The sequence below is a fragment of the Megascapheus bottae genome, chromosome 37 (assembly GCF_031878675.1).
Source record: "Megascapheus bottae isolate mThoBot1 chromosome 37, mThoBot2.hap1, whole genome shotgun sequence".
Classification (NCBI taxonomy): Eukaryota; Metazoa; Chordata; class Mammalia; order Rodentia; family Geomyidae; genus Megascapheus; species Megascapheus bottae.
Window position 1 is genome coordinate 2,667,453 of NC_143545.1, and position 18,683 is coordinate 2,686,135.

General features: G+C 51.0%; 1 protein-coding gene across 1 annotated transcript in view; it reads right to left on the reverse strand.

Annotated features, from left to right (window-relative positions):
- Positions 1-18,434, reverse strand: part of LOC150042054 (pregnancy zone protein-like) — a 30,801-nt gene extending 12,367 nt beyond the window's left edge. The window contains 24 exon segments of the mRNA XM_090325196.1: positions 1,376-1,398; positions 1,401-1,482; positions 1,484-1,561; positions 1,563-1,605; positions 1,800-2,055; positions 2,441-2,572; positions 3,090-3,232; positions 3,866-3,999; positions 4,735-4,890; positions 5,184-5,333; positions 6,583-6,725; positions 7,334-7,397; positions 7,875-8,102; positions 8,770-8,931; positions 9,179-9,288; positions 10,775-10,889; positions 12,360-12,483; positions 13,237-13,321; positions 14,233-14,401; positions 15,454-15,474; positions 16,401-16,453; positions 16,594-16,747; positions 17,432-17,615; positions 18,352-18,434. Of these exon segments, the coding sequence (XP_090181322.1) occupies positions 1,376-1,398; positions 1,401-1,482; positions 1,484-1,561; positions 1,563-1,605; positions 1,800-2,055; positions 2,441-2,572; positions 3,090-3,232; positions 3,866-3,999; positions 4,735-4,890; positions 5,184-5,333; positions 6,583-6,725; positions 7,334-7,397; positions 7,875-8,102; positions 8,770-8,931; positions 9,179-9,288; positions 10,775-10,889; positions 12,360-12,483; positions 13,237-13,321; positions 14,233-14,401; positions 15,454-15,474; positions 16,401-16,453; positions 16,594-16,747; positions 17,432-17,615; positions 18,352-18,431 (2,889 nt within the window). The 5' untranslated portion in view covers positions 18,432-18,434.
- Between the last annotated feature and the right edge of the window lie 249 nt (positions 18,435-18,683).

Sequence of the window (18,683 nt, forward strand, 5' to 3'; positions counted from 1 at the left end):
TCACATCCTCACTCACTCCGCATCATTTCACTCCACATCCTTTCACTCCACATCCTCCCTCACTCCACTCCACATCCTCCTTCACTCCACCCCACATCCTCACTCACTCACTCCACATCCTCACTCACCCCACATCCTCACTGGACGGTTTCTGCTGACACACTGGTAAATGGGAGAGCATCTATATGTCCAGGCTTTCTCTGCTCTCCATGCTTGCCCTCCTCTCCCAGTCCTGCTCCACTCCCCCTGCCCTCCTGGCACAGGGGCAGCCTGTCCCTGCCCATTCACCCGAGAGCCTGGAGCCTCTTCCTAAACCTAAAGTGCCTGATCCCCTGCCTTCTCCTCCCCAAGCTGAACCTTGGGTGCCTTCTCCTTCCCCTTCCTCTCCGTTCTCCTCACCTCCAGAAGCCCTCACACCCTATCCTGCGTGGTGGATCACAGCCTCCAGCAGCCCCCTTACTCCGTCTGGGAGAGGTGGCGGGGCAGAGGGACTTAGTTGTGTGCATGTCCCCTTTCCAATGACAGATCTTTCCCAGATGGAGAAGCAACGGGGTTCTTACTCCCAAGACCCTAATAATTATACCAAAGAGTTTAAATACCTGTGCAGACTTTCGACCTCACCTGGCATGACATAGACAGTGCTGTCCTCTACCCTGACCTCTGAGGTGGTAGCTGGCCTGCAGAAGGCAGCCCTCCATTGCAGTCAGCTGTGATCAACTAAACGAGGCTACCCAGGGACCCCCTGAATTTCCCACTCGCCCCCTTGTCTGCAGGATGTCTCCAGAAGGAGTTGACGCCCTTCTAGAACTATGGAAAGGCTGGAATGTTGGGGTCTTCCAGGGAGAAATAGGCCCCTGCCTATGGGCGCCCCCCCCTTTTCTCTCTCCTCCCGCCACAATCTCTCCACCAGACGCCGTCCTGCGAGGCTGCAGGTTGGCTCTGTCCCAGGACACCCTCGTCCCTGCAGCCCGGGGGGAGTTCAACCTTTTCATAAGGAGCCACCACCAAAAAGCCAACGGCGGGGCTGGGGCCCAAGTGGTAAAAGAAGCTCGGGGACAATGCCCAGACCCTGAGTTCAGGTCCCAGGACCCACAGAGGAGAAGACAGTGGCCCTGGCTGCTGTGGGTGTCTGTCCTGCCCCCTCCTCCCTCCACCCTCCTCCCTCTTCTCTCCTCCCTCCTCCCCCCTCCCCCTCCCTCCTCGTCCCCCTTCCTCCCCCTTTCCTCCTCCTTCACCTCCTCCCTCCACCCTCCCCCTTCTCCTCCCTCCCCTCCCTTCTCCCTCCCCCCTCTCCCCCCTCCCTCCTCCCTCCTCCTCCTTTCCTCCTCCCTCCCCCTCTTTCCCCCCTCCCCCTCCTCCCCCTCCTCCCTCTCACCCAGATGCAGTGGGGCAGGTAGTGAAGGCCGTGGCCTTGAGGGTGAAGGCCTCCCCTCGCACCACCGAGTAGGGCAGGCTGAGCCCCAGGAAGAGCGGCTGGAAGACCCCGCAGCGACATCACCTGCGACAGGCCCAGGCCTGCGCCCTGCGACAGGCACAGCGCGCCGGCCTTCCACTGGGTGATGGGCGTCGGGGACCCTCAGGGCCAGCTCGGCCGCCCCGGAGGAGCTGCGGGGCGGGGCGGGGGGGAGGACGGCTGAGGGAGGACGGCCTCCCCCCTCCTCCCCGTCCCCTCCTCCCCCCTCTCCCCCTCCTTCCCCCTCCCCCTCCCCCTCCCCCCCCTCCCTCCCGGCCGCCCAGAGCAGGGCTGGAGGGTGTACACAGGCCGGGCGCAGGGCTCGTCCGGCTGCTGCCCTGCTTACTCGAGCGTCACCAGGTCCCAGATCCAGGTCTCGGGGAAGTACTTCCTGGGGGGGCTCTGCACCTGCGCGGCCAGGCCCGCTCCTCCAGGGACGCCGGGCACCCCGACGCCCGGGACGCCCGGGACGCCTGGGACGCCGCCCAGCACCCCGGCGGCGGCGGCCGGGACCCCAGGAGCGCCGAGCCCGCCGGCCAGCGCAGCGCCCGGAGCGCCGGGCAGCCGGGGACAGCGCCTGGCCCCAGGCCCGGGCGCCCACCCTGGGGAGAGAACGGAGCCCGTTAACGCCCAAGTCCCTTCGGCGCGGGTCCACGTGGCAGTGCTGGGGAAACCCCGGGGCCTCTGGTCAGGAGGGCCCCGCGGAGAGCATCCCGAGGACCGCAGCTGAGACGAAACCTCGGAGCCACACGGCCGCGGGGAGGCACTGAACCTCCCCAGGTCCACACGGCCGCGGGGAGGCACTGAACCTCCCCAGGTCCACCGGGGGCAACGCGGGGCTGCGAGGATGCGAACCGGACCTGGCTCTCGCTGCACTGGGAAAACCGGCGAAGCCTGCACGCAGGGCCGCCGCGCGTCGGGCCACCAGGCGCGGAGGGCAAGCGCAGACTTGCTAAGGAACAGCGCTTGCTTGATTGCATTGGTTACCCACGATAGTGGTCTTCAGGGGCGTTGGGAGTTTCGGGGACAAGAACAGAGGAGACAACACCTGGGAAGAGCGCATGCGCCAACGCTGGGTCAAGACAACAGAGACATCGGGGAAGAACGCATGCGCCAACGCTGGGTCAAGAGAACGGAGTGGACAACACCGGGGAAGAGCGCATGCGCCAACGCTGGGCCAAGAGAATGGAGGAGGCAACACCGGGGAAGAACGCATGCGCCAACGCTGGGTCAAGAGAACGGAGTGGACAACACCGGGGAAGAGCGCATGCGCCAACGCTGGGCCAAGAGAATGGAGGAGGCAACACCGGGGAAGAGCGCATGCGTCAACGCTGGGTCAAGACAACAGAGACAACACCGGGGAAGAGCGCATGCGCCAACGCTGGGTCAAGAGAACGGAGGAGACAACACCGGGGAAGAGCGCATGCGCCAACACTGGGTCAAGAGAACGGAGGAGACGACACTGGGGAAGAGCGCATGCGCCAACGCTGGATCAAGAGACTAGCCAACACCGAGGAAGAGCGCATGCGCCAATGCTGGGTCAAGAGAACAGAGACAACACCGGGGAAGAGCGCATGCGCCAACGCTTGGGGAAAAGAAAATGGTGGACAATGGAGAAGAGAGGGCGCTCGCCCACCCCTGAGCAGGGCCTGCAGATTTGCTAGGGCTCCCAGGGAGCGGGGCCCTGGAGAGGACATGGGCGTCGCTCCTCCTGGAGGCCCTTTTCGGACATGGATGCCCAAGGAAGGCCAGCCACCCAGGCGGGAGGGGACCCGGGGCCTGGCGGGACCGAGGGTGGGCAGGGACGAGGGCTCGCGTGTGAGGGTCGGGGGACATGGCAATGGAGGGGCCAGGGGAGGTGGGGGAGGAGGAGGGAGGGAGGGGGAGGAGGAGGGAGGGAGGGGGAGGGAGGGAGGGAGGGGAAGGGGTAGAGAGGGAGGGGGGAGGAGGGAGGGAGGGAGGGAGGGGAGGGATGCAGGGAGGGGAGGGAAGAGGAAGGGAGAGAGGAGAGAGGGAGAGGAAGGGAGAGTAACAGACAAAGGGAAATGTGGGCAGAAGGAGAAGAGAAGGGATGGGAGAGAGGAAAACAAGGACAAGAGACAGAGGACAAACGGGGTGGGGGGCAGAATGGGGGAGACAGAGAGGTAGAGAAAGAGACAAAGATGAGACAGACACAGAGGAAGAAAAAGGGGAGAGAAATAGAGACAAAGGACAAAGACAGGAAAGACAATGAGAGAAATGGGAGGAGAGAGACAGACAGATAAAGATGAGACAGACAGACACAGAGGAAGAACAAGGGAGAGAGAAATAGAGACAGACAGAAGAGGGACAGACAGAAGCTTTTTAAATGCCATTTCACCCTGTAGAGCACCATTTTCTCCAAGAATTGTAGCAGACAAAAGAAACCCTTACCCCATCCACCGCCGAAGCCACCCGATGGCCCTGCGCCGTAGCCAAGGGGGATAAGGCCCCCCAAAGGGAAAAGGGCGTTGACAGAACTGCGGCTTGTGGACTTTTGAATTTGTGAAAACATCGAATCCTGCAGACTGGAAAGAAAGAAATCTACTCGTTCATAAAGCCTGGAGGCTCACGCCTGCCCTTCTAGCTACCCAGGAGGGGCAAACTCAAGAGACTGTTATCTCTAATGAGCCAGCAAAAAGCCAGACTGGAAGCCTGGCTCAAGTGGTAGAGCACCAGCCTGGAGTGAAAAAGCCCAAGCGAGAGATCAAGGGCCCTGAGTTCAAGCCACAGTCCTGACGTTGAACTTGAACATTGACATTGAACTTGATATTGAACCAATCAGGTAAGGTGGCTCTGCTGTACCTGGACCTGTTTCTCCTTCTCCCTTCCCACGTGTGCAAACTGAGGACGTCACAAACATCCTAGGTCACCACAACACTACTCAGGAAGCTGAGCTGTGAGGATCTTGGTTCAAAGCCAGCCCAGGGCAGGAGAGCCTGTGAGACTCACATCTCCAATGAAACACGAGACGTGGAGCTGTGGCTCAAGTGGTAGAGCACCAGCCTTGAGCAAAAGAAACTCAGGAACAGTGCCCAGGCCCTGAGTTCAAGCCCCAGGATTGGCACCAAAAAAAAAAATGCCAGAGACGTCCACATCTACAGGTTTACACAATCGTTGCCTCTGCGATTCTAGTTATTTCCTTGCTTAAGCAAGAGAGAAGATTCTGGAACTTTCTAGAAGCCTGTTAATTCTCCATCAGAATGAAGACTTAGGAGATGGGTTGTGGTTATGTGGGGGGGGGGGAGGGAGCGGGCACTGACCTCGAAAATACTGTGTGTGTCCTCATCACTGGAATCCAGCCTTGGGGTATAGAGGATTCCGTTGTGAATGATGTCCTCGGCGTAAATGCAGTTTTCACCAACACCAGCGTTCACGGGACTCCTCACCTCGCTCTTCGCCGGGAGTAGATTGTACACCTGTCACATTGACAGAACACAACACACACAACCCGTTTGTTTGTTGTTGTTGTACTTGTTGACGTAGTTGTGTTTTAGCTCGAGACTGGTGCCTCACGCCTGTAATCCCCGCTCCTGGGGAGGCTGAGATCTGAGCATCGTTCTGGAGAGACACATCCGAGACCACTCTGATCTCCGATTAATCACCCCCTACTCCCAACCCACAGAAGCCAGAAGTGGTGATGTAGCTTCAAAGTTGTGAGTTCAAATCCTGACATCAAAAGAAAAAAAAGAGGAACTAGGAAAGGCCTCACCGACTGTGGCGAGAGTTCTTTCTCGGGTTTCAGCAGTAACATGCTCTGGTCTACTGCCCGAAGGGCACAGAGGGACAGAGGGGCGGCCATGATTTTCAGATGGATGTCTGAGCCCGGCAGGCTTTGGGTTGAGGAAAACCCCAAATGAATCTGTAATGCAGAAGACATGGTTATCGCATATGGCTTCCATGAACTCCACGAGCCCAAGATGCTTTCAATGCCGGTCTGAAATGGGTTTTGTCCACATTGGTTTTGTTTTGTTTTCCATCTGAGTGAAAAAGAAGGGGTCTCTTTTTTTCGGTCGGGCATGGTAGTGCACGCCTGTAATACCAGCACTGGAAGAAGCGGAGGCAGGAGGATCTTGAGACAGAGGCTGGCCTAAACTACACGGGGAGACTGGGTCTTCAACAGAACAAGTCCAGCACCAGTGATCTTAGCTACTCAGGGGGCCAAGGGCTGAGGAAGGTGACCTGAGGCCAACCGAGGAGGAGAAGTCCTGAGACGCTCACTTCCAATGAACCAGCCAAAAGCCCAAAGTGGGAGCGTGGCTCACGTGGTAGAACACCCGTCTTGAGTGACAAAGCCAAGTAAGAGAGTGAAGCTGTGTGTTCAAAGTCTACTACTGGAGCATACACACACACACACACACACACACACACACACACACACACACACACGCATGCGCCAGGATAAAGACCAGGAATTATCCATTAACGACATGGAATTTCACTTCCAGGTAAGTTCAGCTTTCTCCTTGTGTAAATGGTAAAATGTGACATTTTGGTGCCTTCAAAATAGATTTCTGAATGGAAAAAAAAGAAATAGATTTTTGAATGGGATTGAAAACACTGGTAGTAAGAAAAACACGTCTTTTATTTATTTGTCAGGCTTGGGCCTTGAACTCAGGACCTGAGCACTGTTCTTGGGTTTTCTCAAGGCTAGAGCTCTACCACTTGAGCCTCAGCACCATTTCCGGCTTTTTTTTTCTATGTATGTGGTACCAAGGAATCGAACCCGGGTCTTCATGCATGCTAGGCAAGCACTTCAACCACTAGGCCAAACTCCCGGCCTGGAAAGAGACTTTCTTTATAAGGCAGCAATGTGTGTGTGTGTCTGTGTCTGTGTCTGTGTCTGCTGGTCCTGGGACTTGAACTCAGGGCTTGGGCGCCACCCTTGAGCTCTTTTCACTCAAGGCTGGAGCTCTACCACTTGAGCCACAGCTCTGCTTCCATTTCTCTGCTGGTTCATGGGAGATGTGAGTCTCATGGACTTTCCTGCCCAGGCTGGTCTTGAACCATGATCCTCAGGGGTGAGTGCTGGCGCCCAGCCTTGCATCCTCAGATGCCCAACCCAGGGAGGGAGAAGGAGAGACAGGCCCAGGCCTGGCAGAGCCACGCACCTGGTTGGTGAAGCAGTGTTCAATGTCAAGTTTCTGCGCATCAGCAACGACTTCTCCATTGGGGAGAATGGTGTAGAGCAGTAGCTGGGCAGCGGGTGCGAGCTCTGGGTCCACACGGAAGGTGAAGGCGAAGACGCCCTCCCCTGGAGGAAGGAAGGTTCTAGATTACACAGCAGGAAGTTGTCATCTTTCACTGGAGTCTGTTAGCCCAGCTACTCCAGAGGCTGAGATCTGAGGATCATGGTTCAAAGCCAACCTGTGTGTGTGTGTGTGTATTGGTGTCAGTACTGGGGTTTGAACTTGGGGCCTCAAACTCACTTGGCTTTTTTCACTACAGACTGGTGCTCTACCTCTTAAGCCATGCCCCCAGTCTGGATTTTTGCTGGCTTTTTGGAAATAAGAGCCTCTGGGATTTGTCTGCCCAGGTTGGCTTTGAACTGTGATCCTCAGATCTCAGCCTCCTGAGCGGCAGGGATGTGGGGTTTAGTACCACAGCAGCCACTGCAGGAAACCAGTGGGCCCAGGTGTGTGGCACACTTCTTCTTCACGGTTATCTTTTCACAGGGAAGAGGTGAAAGGTCAAGTGTGTGTGTGGAGGGGGGAGGTCGAGGGGAGGAGAAACATGCCTGACACTCACAACATGCCTGGCACTCACGCACCACCTGGTGACATCTCCTCTGGACAACTACTTAAGGACAATAAAGGGAATGAGAGCAGAAAGCAAGAGAGAAGGCGGAGAGGTGATACTTACAGTGTCCTGGCTCAGGGGACAGCGTGTGGGCCCCAGAGGTGACAATGACACCCCTGGCTTTGAGCTGCAGGCAGAAGAGACATGAGTGGCGTGGGTTGTCAGGAGAGGGCTTGCGATGGTCTCTGTGTACGTTATTGTTAGATTTGCGTTTTCCCACAAACATGCCAACAGCACTATAGTGCAGCAAATAGAAATTACACACAAGTGCTCTGCACAGTTGAGCCTTTCTTCCCCCGTCCTCTTCCCCAGCCCTCCCTCCCTTCCCTCCCTCTCTCTTTGTCTCAACATTTCCTTCCTTCCTTCCTTCCATCCTTCCTTCCCTCCTTCCTGCTTGCTTACTTTTCCCAGTCCTGGGGCTTGAACTCAGGGCCTGGGCACTGTCCTTGGGCTTTCCTCAAGGCTGGCACCCTTTCATTTGAGCCACAGCACCACTTCTGGCTTTTTTCCCCCCCCTGTGTATGTGGTACCGAGGACTTGAACCCAGGGCTTCGTGCATGTGACCACTAGGCCACACTCCCAGCCCATGGCTCTTTATTCTTACCAGATAATAGAAGGTTAGGTCTTTCTCGTCCTTCAAGACCTGTTGGTTGAGCACATAGTGTGCCCGCATCTGCTGGCTTCGTCCACAGGGCAGGGCGCCCAGGACGAGTTCAAGGTGAACGTAACTCTTGCTCGGGGAAAACACATTTTTCACCGTGTGCTGTGCTTGGATGTGCACTGCATTCACAAAGTGGTCGAAGCACGGGGGCCCATTCTGTTTATAGGTGGCCTGGTGGGAAAGTGAACAGGACACGTGAGGTGGCCACTGCTGGTGGCTGTGTTTTTCCAGCGCCCCAGGAGGCTGAGATCTGAGGATCTCGTCTCTCCACCATCACCAAAAAGCTGGAAGTGGAGCTGTGGCCCAAGTGGTAGAGCACCCATCGGAAGAGAAAAAATCCAGAGACAGTGCTAGGCCCCGAGTTCAAGCCCCAGGCCCGGCACAACGCTAAAATTATGTATATATATGTATTTATAATGTGTATTTCTCTATACTTACATATAAATTATAAAATAAAATATAATTAATAAATCAATATATTGTGCATATGTCATATAACCTAAAAGCCACAGCTCCACTTCCAGTTATTTGGTGGTTCTTTGGAGATAAGAGTCTCATGGACTTTCCTGCCTGGCCTGGTTTCGAACCCTGAGTCTCAGATCTCAGCCTCCCGAGGAGGTAGCATGCCAGTTGTGAGGCGTTGAATGGCCTTCTTCTGTGCATGTTGTCCTGAACTCAGGACCTCACCCTCTTGTTCGGCTCCCTTGCTCTCAGCTGGTGCTCTACCGCTTGAGTCACGCCTCCAGTCTGGTATTTTGCTGATGGACTGGAAATGGACTCTGCTTTTGAAAGTGAGATCTGCTCCTCGTGTCTTCCCCACGTGGTTCTTTCGCCTTACCTGAAGCATGGCAGAAGAAAAGGTAAAGTTGCTGGTGTTGATGGAGATATTGACCAGGCCGTCGTTGTCGGTGGTAAACGTGGACTCGTAGCCAGCCGTCAGAACACTGAGCATGATGCTTTTGTGGGGCATAGGCTGGTCCTTGTCATCCACGAGAAGAATCTAGAAAGAGGAAAGCACGCGCGCGCGCGCGCGCGCACGTGTGTATGTGTGTGAGTTTGAACTCAGGTCTGGATGTGATCTCTGAGCTCTTGACCTCACCAGTCCTGTATCATATATCACAATAAGTTCTCGGGAAGACGGTAGTAGACGGACACATGTATATAGATACATATTATATATATATATATTTCCCTCCAGTTGTTTTCCTACACAAATGGCCCCGAATGAACGGAGGACAGCGGTTTACCTGGCCAAATAAAGGGAGTCCCCTTCTGTAGTGCGAATCTACTTTGGTGAATTTCAGTTTGCTTAAGGCCGTGGTGATCTCACAAGATCCATAACCTGGCAATTCCAGACCTGACAGACAGACAGACAGACAGACAGACAGACAAAAAGGAATCTGATGTAGTCAACATGATTCCCCTAACTTAGAAAATACAGTCCATTTCCCCTTCCTCCCCCTCCTCCTCCCCCCCTTCTGCCCCTTCCCCCAATCCCCTCTTCCCCTCCCCCTCCCTTCCTCCTCCTCCTCTGCCTTTCCTGCATCTCCTCTTCCCCTCCCCCCTCCTCTCCTCCTCCTCCTTGCCTCTTCCCCTCCCCTTCTTCCCCTCCCCTCCTCTTCCCTTTCCTCCCCTCTTACCCTTCTCCATCTCCCTCTCCCCCTTCTCTCTCTCCTTCACCCCTCCCCTCCTCTCCTTCCCCCTCCTCCCCTCCTCTCTTTCCTCCCCTCTTCCCCTTCTCCCTCTCCCCCTCCTCCCCTTCCCCTTTTCCCCATTCTCCCCACCTCCCTTCCTCCTCCCCCTCTTCCCATTTTTTTCATCTCCCTCCTCCCCTCCCTCCTCCTCCTTTTCTGTTTCTCTATTTCTGTCCCTCCCCCTTCCCTTTTCTTCCTCCCTCTCCCTTCCCCTCATTTCCTCTGTCTCTGTCCCTCTCCCTCCTCTCTCTCTCATCCTCCCTCTCTAGTTCTCCTTCCTCCCCCCCTTGCTGTCTCCCTTTCCTTTCCCCCCTCCTTCCCTCCCTCCCTCTCTCCCCTGCCCTCCTGAAATTTGAACTCAGGGCCGGATTGCTTGCTTCTCTTTTTCACTCATGGCTGGCCCTCTACCCCTTGAGCCACACCCCCACTTGCAGCTTTTTGCTGGTTCATTGGAGATAAGAGTCTTATAGACCTTTCCCCCCGGGCTGGCTTTGAACTGTGACTCTCAGATCTCAGCCTCCTGAGTAGCTGGGATTCTGGTGTCTGAGCCCCCAATGCCCAACTTAGAATTTCTCTGAAAAACATAAAGGAATGGAGGCTCGAGCACCTCAGATGTGTCTGCCACTAGCTAGTGGCTTTCAGGGTCGTGTCTGAACTCTTCAGCCCTGTGATTGATTCTGAAGCCATGTGACCTGCATCCACCTCCCGCCAAATCGCCCCTCTTTCCCCCAGCAATCTTTCAAAGTGTTGTTAAAAGTGCCAGCCTTGAGAGGAAAAAGCCAGGTGAGCGTACAAGGCTCTGAGTTCAAGCCTCAGGAATGGCAAATTCAACCAGCCTGGAGATGGTTCATTCTAGAAAAAAAATCATGCCAAATGCTAGCTTCCCTTCTGAGCCGGCTTCTGAATTCATCCCTTCTTTTTGTCTCTGCTTGGCCTCTGTTTTCCTATTATGGCTTGGCAGTCACGCCTGCAACCCCAGCTATTCAGGAGGCTGAGATAGGAGGACTGCGGTTCAAAGCCAGCCCGGGCAGAAACGTCTGTGAGATTCATATTTCCAGTGAACCAGCAAAAAACCTGAATGTGTCTTAAATGGAATTGGAGCCTGATAAATAGTCCCTGAGTGTATAACTCGGGACACGTAATACAAACCTGTTCCTTCCTCTTTGACCGTGGCTTCCACGTGTAATTTCATTTCATATGCTGCTTGTCTGAGCTGAAACACTTGAGTTTTGATCACTTGTGTGACGCATCCTTTCTTGTCTGCCTGAAAGGAAAAGAAGAGATTTTCCTTAGTGACTTGCTATTACAAAAAAAAAAGATGTCACCCGTCTATGGAAATCAGATTTGTCAGATGGTCACATTATCTTTCTGAACATCTGCTTGCACTTTTCCAACTCGAAGAATGGCATAAAATGCCACGTGTGTACATGCCAGTATCTACAGATGTCTATTTCTATGTATTACCCTATTACCTACTGTCTGTCTGTTTTCTATGTATATTAACCCATTATCTATTTACATATCGAATCTATTATCCATCTATCTGTATATCTATCTATCAGGACTCCATCATCTCCCTTTATCATTTATCTATCTCTGCTGTCTATATATCTAAGTATTCATCATCTATCAATTTATCATCTACCATCTATGTATCTATGTGTCTATCTGTACATCTTCTGGCTATTATTTATATTTCTGGCTATCATCTAGCTCTGTCATCTATCTATCCATCTATCTGTCTGTCTATCTGTCTATCTATCTATTCAGCATCTATTGTTATTTGTCTGCTTACCATCTATCATCTATTGGTCTATCTACCCATGAGTCTGTCAATCTATCTATTGATCTATCTACACATGAATCAATCTATCTATCTATCTATCTATCTATCTATCTATCTATCATCACTGTCACATTTTCATGTGCCAAAGCATATTCAGCCTGAAAATGTTACATATCCCACCTCTGAAATTAGCCAAATGTATGCCTTCCATTTTTATTGTGACCAATGCTAGTGTTAATTGTTTCTTTAACTATTAGTATTGAATCTTTTCATTGGTCTGGTATCGGAGGCTCACATCTGAAATCTGAACTACTCAGGAGGCTGGGATGTGAGGATCACAGTTTTCAAACCAGCCATGGAAGGAATGTCCTTGACATTTTTTTTGCCAGTCCTGGGCTTGAGCTCAGGGCCTGAGCACTGTCCTTGGACTTTCTCAGGGCTAGAGTTCTACCACTTGAGCCACAGCTCTACTTCTGGCTTTTTTTTTCTATGTATGTGGTACCGAGGAATCGAACCTGGGTCTTCGTGCATTGCTAGGCAAGCACTCTACCACTAGGCCAAACTCCTGGCCCCTGTCCTTATCATTTTTATCTTCAGTGAATCACCAAAAAGCTGTAAGTGGAGCTGGGTTCAAGTGATAGAGTACCAGCCTTGAGTTAAAAAACAAGTGTCAGCCGGGTGTCGTGGCTCATAGCTGTCATCTTAGCTACTCAGAAGGCTGAGATCCGAGGATCGTGGTTCAAAGCCAGCCTGGAGATTAAAAAAAAATCCATGAGACTCTCATCTCTAATTAATTGCCAGGGAACCAGAAGTGGTGCTGTGGCTCAAGGGTAAGGTGATAGCCTTGAGCTAAAGAGCTCAGGGACAGCGCCCTGGTCCAGAGTTCAAATCCCACAACCGGGGGTGGGGGGAGGCAATGGAAAAGAACTGTGAGAAGTCCCCACCTACCTGTTGACTGAATTCTTCACAAATATTTGGGATGCGTCTGGCTTGGCAGAAGGAGCTGGACTGTAAATAATTTCTGCATACGTTCATTTTCACCAGACCAGGGACAGGCTTTCCATACGTGTATCTAAAACAGAGCCATCACGTGGAGAGATACTTAATTCCAGATATTAAGCCACCTGAACGAATGCATCCAGCTCATTCTACCGCAATTATTCTTTTCTGTCTATGGTGTTTTTTTTTTATTCTAGATGCACCACATTTTTTTTTTGCTAGTTCTGGGGCTTGAACTCAAGGTGTGGGCACAGTCCTTAAGGTTTCTCAAGGCTAGTGCTCTACCACTTGAGCCACAGTACCACTTCTGGCTTTTTCTGTGTATACAGCACCAAGTAATTGAACCCAGGGCTTCATGCATGCTAAGCAAGCACTCTACTGCTTGGCCCAACCATATCTTACATATCTAAATACTGACACATTTTCAAATGGGTGCAGGTAATGGGGCTTGAACTCAGGATCTTATAGCCTTAGTTGTCTTTCTTGTTCAAAATCCATACTCTACCACTTGAGTCATCCCTTCATTTCTGGCTTAAAAAAATTATTTTTACCTAGGGTTGACTTTGAAGTATGATCCTCCTATCTCAGCCTCCTGACTGGCTGGGATGCTCGGTGTGAGGCATTTCTATTAGCAATTCATATCATATTCTATCACACCCATGTATCATATACTGTCATCTACTATTACCTCTACCTTTTGCTAGGAGCGTGAGTGAGAAATGTGTCCCTCAACTGACATACGTCAAAGGCCACCATTTCAAATGCATTCCCCTCAAAAAGAATACGGGGACCCCAATGATATGACAAAAAAAATAATTGAACTCACAAGCCACACACGGATACTTTAATTTCTTCGTCGAGAAAGGAGATAACCTTAGGCATTTTGACTTGAACCTCAAATTTGGGTGCAACTGTATTGAAGACAAGGAAGAAGAAGAGGAAGAAGAAGGAGGAGGAGGAGGAGGAGAAGAGGAAGAAGAAGGAGGAGGAGGAGGAGAAGAGGAAGAAGAAGGAGGAGGAGGAGGAGAAGGGGAGGGAGAAGGGGAGGTGGAGGGGAGAGAGGGATGGAGGAGGAAAGAGAGAGAGAGAAAGAGGGGGGGTAAATGTGAACAGGAGAGCTCAGGGATTCCCATATTGAATTCCCTGGGAGCAATTTATCTCATAAATGGAGATAAACCACCCCTGTCACTCCCTAAAGATCGTTACAGGCACCATGACAAAAAAAAGCCATGAAGTTCTGGTGTCTCTCACCCTCCAGCCCTCCTTTTTGTGCCCCAGTTTGGTTAACATGGCTGACTGACCAATATCCCATATACCTGGGCACCTAGTATTAGCAGAAAATAACCTTTTCTACATTCATAATGATTTTCCTTCCTTCCTTCCTTCCTTCCTTCCTTCCTTCCTTCCTTCCTTCCTTTCTTTCTTCTTCCTCTTTTGGTGCCCATCCTGGGACTTGAACTCAAAGCCCCAACTCATCCTCGGCATTATCCCTGAGCTTTTGTGCTCAAGCCTGGAGCTGTGACACTTGAGCCACAGCACCCCTTCCAGCTTTTTTTCTATGTAAGTGGTACTAAAGAATCGAACCCGGGTCTTCGTGCATTAGGCCAGCACTCTACCACTAGGCCAAACTCCGGGCTTTCCAAGCTTCTTTGTAACCTTAGGATAGTCATAAATATCTGAGTCAGAGAGTCATGAAGACATAATTGAGTAGCTAGAGTCTCAGTTCCTGTATGTTATGTGTTCACTTGTGGCCTGTGTGTAAAAAGTCGTGGTGAACAGTCAGGTGTCGTAAATGCCTGCCTGGTGCCTGCAAAATTCTTACCATACTCATTCACATCAAAGAAGTGTTCTATTCTCTCTCCCGAGGCCTTTAGCACTGTCACTTTGTAGGGACCGAGCGTGGGCTCCGGGGACAGCGGGAGAGACAGTTGACTGATTCCTCCCTGCAGCTTCACGTTCTTCCACTGGAAGATCTGATTTTTCTTGGGATTCTATGAGATCCCAGGAACGATGGAAGTCCATCCATTTGCATGCAGGGACCGGCACAGGTGACATTAGGAGTTGGAGAAGAAAGGACAGGGAAATAATGCATTTAGACAACCATCAACTTTCCTGTCTCAGGCTAACCTCAAACCTCGATCCTCAGATCTCAGCCTCCTCAGTAGCTGGGATGATAGGGGAGAGCCACTGGCACCTAGCCATGAAGTTTTTTTTTAAATATATAATTGCATTGTTATTATTAAGGTGTCACACAGAGGGGTTATCGTTTCTTTAAGTTAGCTAATGAGTACATTTCTGTTTTGGGACGATGTCAAGCTTTCTTTTGTTTTGGGTGGATGGGACTCAAGAAAGATCACGCAGCCCCTGTGTGTGACTCAAGCCTGTCATCCCAGCTACGCAGGAGGCTGAGATCTGAGGATCATGGTTCAAAACCAGCTCTGGCAAAAAAAAGTCCATGAGACTCTTATCTCTAATGAACCAGCAAAAAGCCACAAGTGGAGTTGTGGCTCAAGTGGCTTGAGTGCCAGTCTTGTGAGAAGAAACCAAATGGGAGCGAGAGGCCCCGAGTTCAAACCCCAGCACTGACAATACACACCAAAAAAGGAGATCAAGAGACATTGTACTCACAGATACACGGAATAGAAACCCTGTGTTCAACTAAGATAATACAATAATTAAAACCAAACCATATAAATATCCGGCAAATTGGCCCTAAAAATGATACTGCTCAGGTTTTACAGAAACTCTAGCCTGATTTTTTTTTAAAAAGAGTAAATCCATCTATGTATGAGCTAGTGCATGTGCAATACATTCTTATAGTTCTTAAAAAACAAAAACAAAAAATATGCATATCCGTTTGGGCCAGAGATATTTGAAGAGTCAATACAGAGGAATATCTTGACTAATTGTGGCCCCGCCCCACCCCACCAAAGAATTGGAGGCTCACAAGAGAAAGTATATTTGTTTAGTTTGAGGAGGAGAGAGACAGTTTAAAGTTCTGTGGAATGAGTTCACGTGTATTTCATTCCGGCATATTACCTACCTCGACATAAACGAGCGGGAACTGAAAAAGAAGAGAGAAAAACAATGAGTGTGTCTTCTAGAATAATAAAGCTTAGGGGATTCTGGCTTTTTGGTGATTAATTGGAAACCGGAGTCTGGGCTGGCTTCTAAATTCAGTCCTCAAATCTCAGCCTCCTGAATAGCTGGGATTAGAGGCGGGAGCTACTAGTGCCTGTCTGTCTGTCTGTCTGTCTGTCTGTCTGTCTGTCTGTCTCTCCCTCTCCCCCTCCCTCCCTCCTTCCCCCCCCTCTCTGACACCAGCATTTGAGCTTGGGTTCAAGCTCATTTGGTGCTATGTCTCTGTGAGGTGTTTCTGCAGCCTGGCCTTTTGCTGGTATTTCTTAGCTGTTGGAGTGTCATACATTTTCCTACAAAGAGGGATTTGAACTCCTGTCTTTTGCATCACCGCTTCCTGGGAAACTAGGTTTACAGGCATGAGCCAGCAGCAGCTGGGCCCCGACAGAGATCTCTGAAATCACGAACTGTGTTTGTGAAATAAACTCCAAATCGAGGAAATCAAGTCAGACGAAAAGGTCCAAATAGCCAGAGCTTTTTTACTGTTTGGTAAATATTTTGCAAAGAGCTGTTTGCCAGAGGATTATTTGGTTTAAGAGAGAAAGCAGACGCACGTCCATCTTTGGTTTCATTTAAAAACCACAGCAGCTGTGATCTGAACCCGGCACTTCAGCTATCTTTCGACTCCTTCAACATGAAGTGCCTTGGTTATCAACAGTTTTGGGGAGATAAGAGCTTTGAGGACTCCCCTGGCCCCTGGCTGGTTTCTAATCGTGATCCTGTGTAGCTGGGGTGACAGGCGTGAGACGCCAGGCCTGGCCGAGGTGAAGTGGGGTCAGAGGCATGGCTGAGTATGACTGCTATGAGCCCCCCCACACCCCTCCTTTCATATCACACATTGGGGTGACTCACCGTGGGGCTCAAGGGGCGAAAATTGACATCCACAGAGACGATGCGGAATTGCACTGAAATAAAGCACGTGTCACCCCAGAAGTGTGCCAGGGGTGGGAAGCAACCAAGCCGAAAGAAACATGACCAAAGCAAACACCACCCCAAGATCCCCAGCACCCCCAAACAAGCTGTCCCCCACCCCATCTCTTCATACCTGTTTGCCCCGGCTTGTACATGGGTTTGTCTGTCTGCACAAAAACTGGGTTTTGGACCTTCAGGATCTGGATTTGTTTCTTCTTGGTGAAAAGGTGAGTGGGGCCTCGAACTTGCACTGTCAGAACAGCCGAGGAAGATGGCGATGAGGGTATCTACAAAACACAAGGACATCTTGGTTGTGCATCTTAGCTTTTCATCATTTTCTATTTCCCTGGTCAGGCCCTGAGAGGGGACGGGAATGAATATAGGATAATATCAGCCCAGATTCCACTCCCTGATTTTATGTCATTCCTCGGATTGTGTCATCAAATTCCTCATGAATCCAATGCAAGTGGAAGCTTTCTATCAATGTATTCGGTAGACGTGGGGGACTGGTTGTTCACGCCTGTGATTCCCGCTGTTCAAGAGGCTGAGATCTGAGAATCGCAGGTTTGAAACCAGCCAGGGGAGGAAAGTCTGTGAAGACTCAGCTCTCCAACAAACCACCACAAAACCTAGAAGTGGAGGTGACTCAAGTGGTACAGCACCGGCCTTGAGTGGATGGAAACAGCTGAACAAGAACACGAGGCCACCCCCGAATTCAAGCCCCCCCCAGTAATGGCACGAAAACAAACCCACAAATACGTGGAGACAGGAACAGATAAATAACAACAAACATGAAAGAGAATTTGGGGTGAATGTTTTTTCGTTTCCTGGCACCTGATTTGAAAGTCCCTTCGTGAGGACCATCTTTTCTCAACGATGTTTTCTTCCTCATTTTTTGGAGGGGACAACCTGAAACCATACATGTCAACTCCTATCCATCCCTGCCTCTCCCTCCAGCCAACCCTGCTGACCAGAAAGGGGCTGCAGAAGAAGGAGTTTTCCTGCACGGCCTGCTTTGTAAGGATACTCTGGCTGCCCATCCCGTAGCTGAGCACGATGTGGAGAGTCACTGTCTCGTTCAGGTGGCTCAGGTGCACGCAGGCCTTCTCCGGAACCCCAGCATAGAGCTGAGAAGGGACCACCACCATGTACTGTCTGCAAAGAACACGGCACAAAACAGAGTTTCCAGGAAGGCAGTTCTCAAAGACTTGAGGACCCCCCCCCCTCCATAAACAGTGTGAGGGCCCAGGGCTGGTGTTCACGCCTGTCTTCTCAGCTACTTGGGAGACTATAGTCTGAGGACCAAGGTTCAAAGCCAGCCAGGGGCAGGAAAGTCTGTGAGACTCTTATCTCCTATGAACCAGCAAAAAACTGGAAGTGGAGCTGTGGTTCAAGTGGTAGAGCGCCAGCCTTGAGTGAAAAAATTCAGGGACAGCGCCCAAGCTCCCAGAATCAGAGAGAGAGGGGGGTGGAGTGCTATGCCTCTAATATTCATCCTCAGAATGTCAAAAAAATACCTTGGGCAAAAAAAATCACAAGTTATTAAATATTTGGTCTAAAATATTTAAATGTACAAAGTACAAATTCTTCAATGAATCATCATTGAAGACATGATTTCCTCCCCTCTTTTTTTTTATATGCTGGTACTCCCTCCCTCCTTCCCTCCCTTTCTTCCTTCCTTCTTCCCTTCCTCCCTTGCATCAGTGAATGTGTTTCCATCTCTTCTGGAATTAAAAGCATCTAGTCTGAGTGATAACTAAGTTACGCACGCTTCCAGACCCCGAACATGTTCTAGGAAATCAAGAAGTGGATAAAGATCAAGCAGGAGATGAGTCCAGAGGAAAGAAAGAAAAGGGAGGGGGTGATAGAATGTTCTGGAAACTTTTCTCACGGTTTAGCCGCAGGGGAGACATCTCTGGGAAGGAGGAGGAAGAGAAGAATCAAAGCTGGCCTGGGGAGTTTTGTCCTCATGGCGTCAAGACTCCCTGAACTCTGCTCTTACCCCACATCCACTGGTTTTTATGTCACCCAGTGAGCATGAAAGCAAACGTCTAGATATTTGCTTTTGTGACATATTAACTATTTCACTATAAAAAATCAATGCTAGCCAGAAGCCCAGTGTCTCACACCTACCATCCCAGCTGAGATCCGAGGATCACGGTTCAAAGCCAGCCTTGGTCAGGAAGAGCCTATGAAAGTCTATCTCCAATAAGCCAGCAAGAG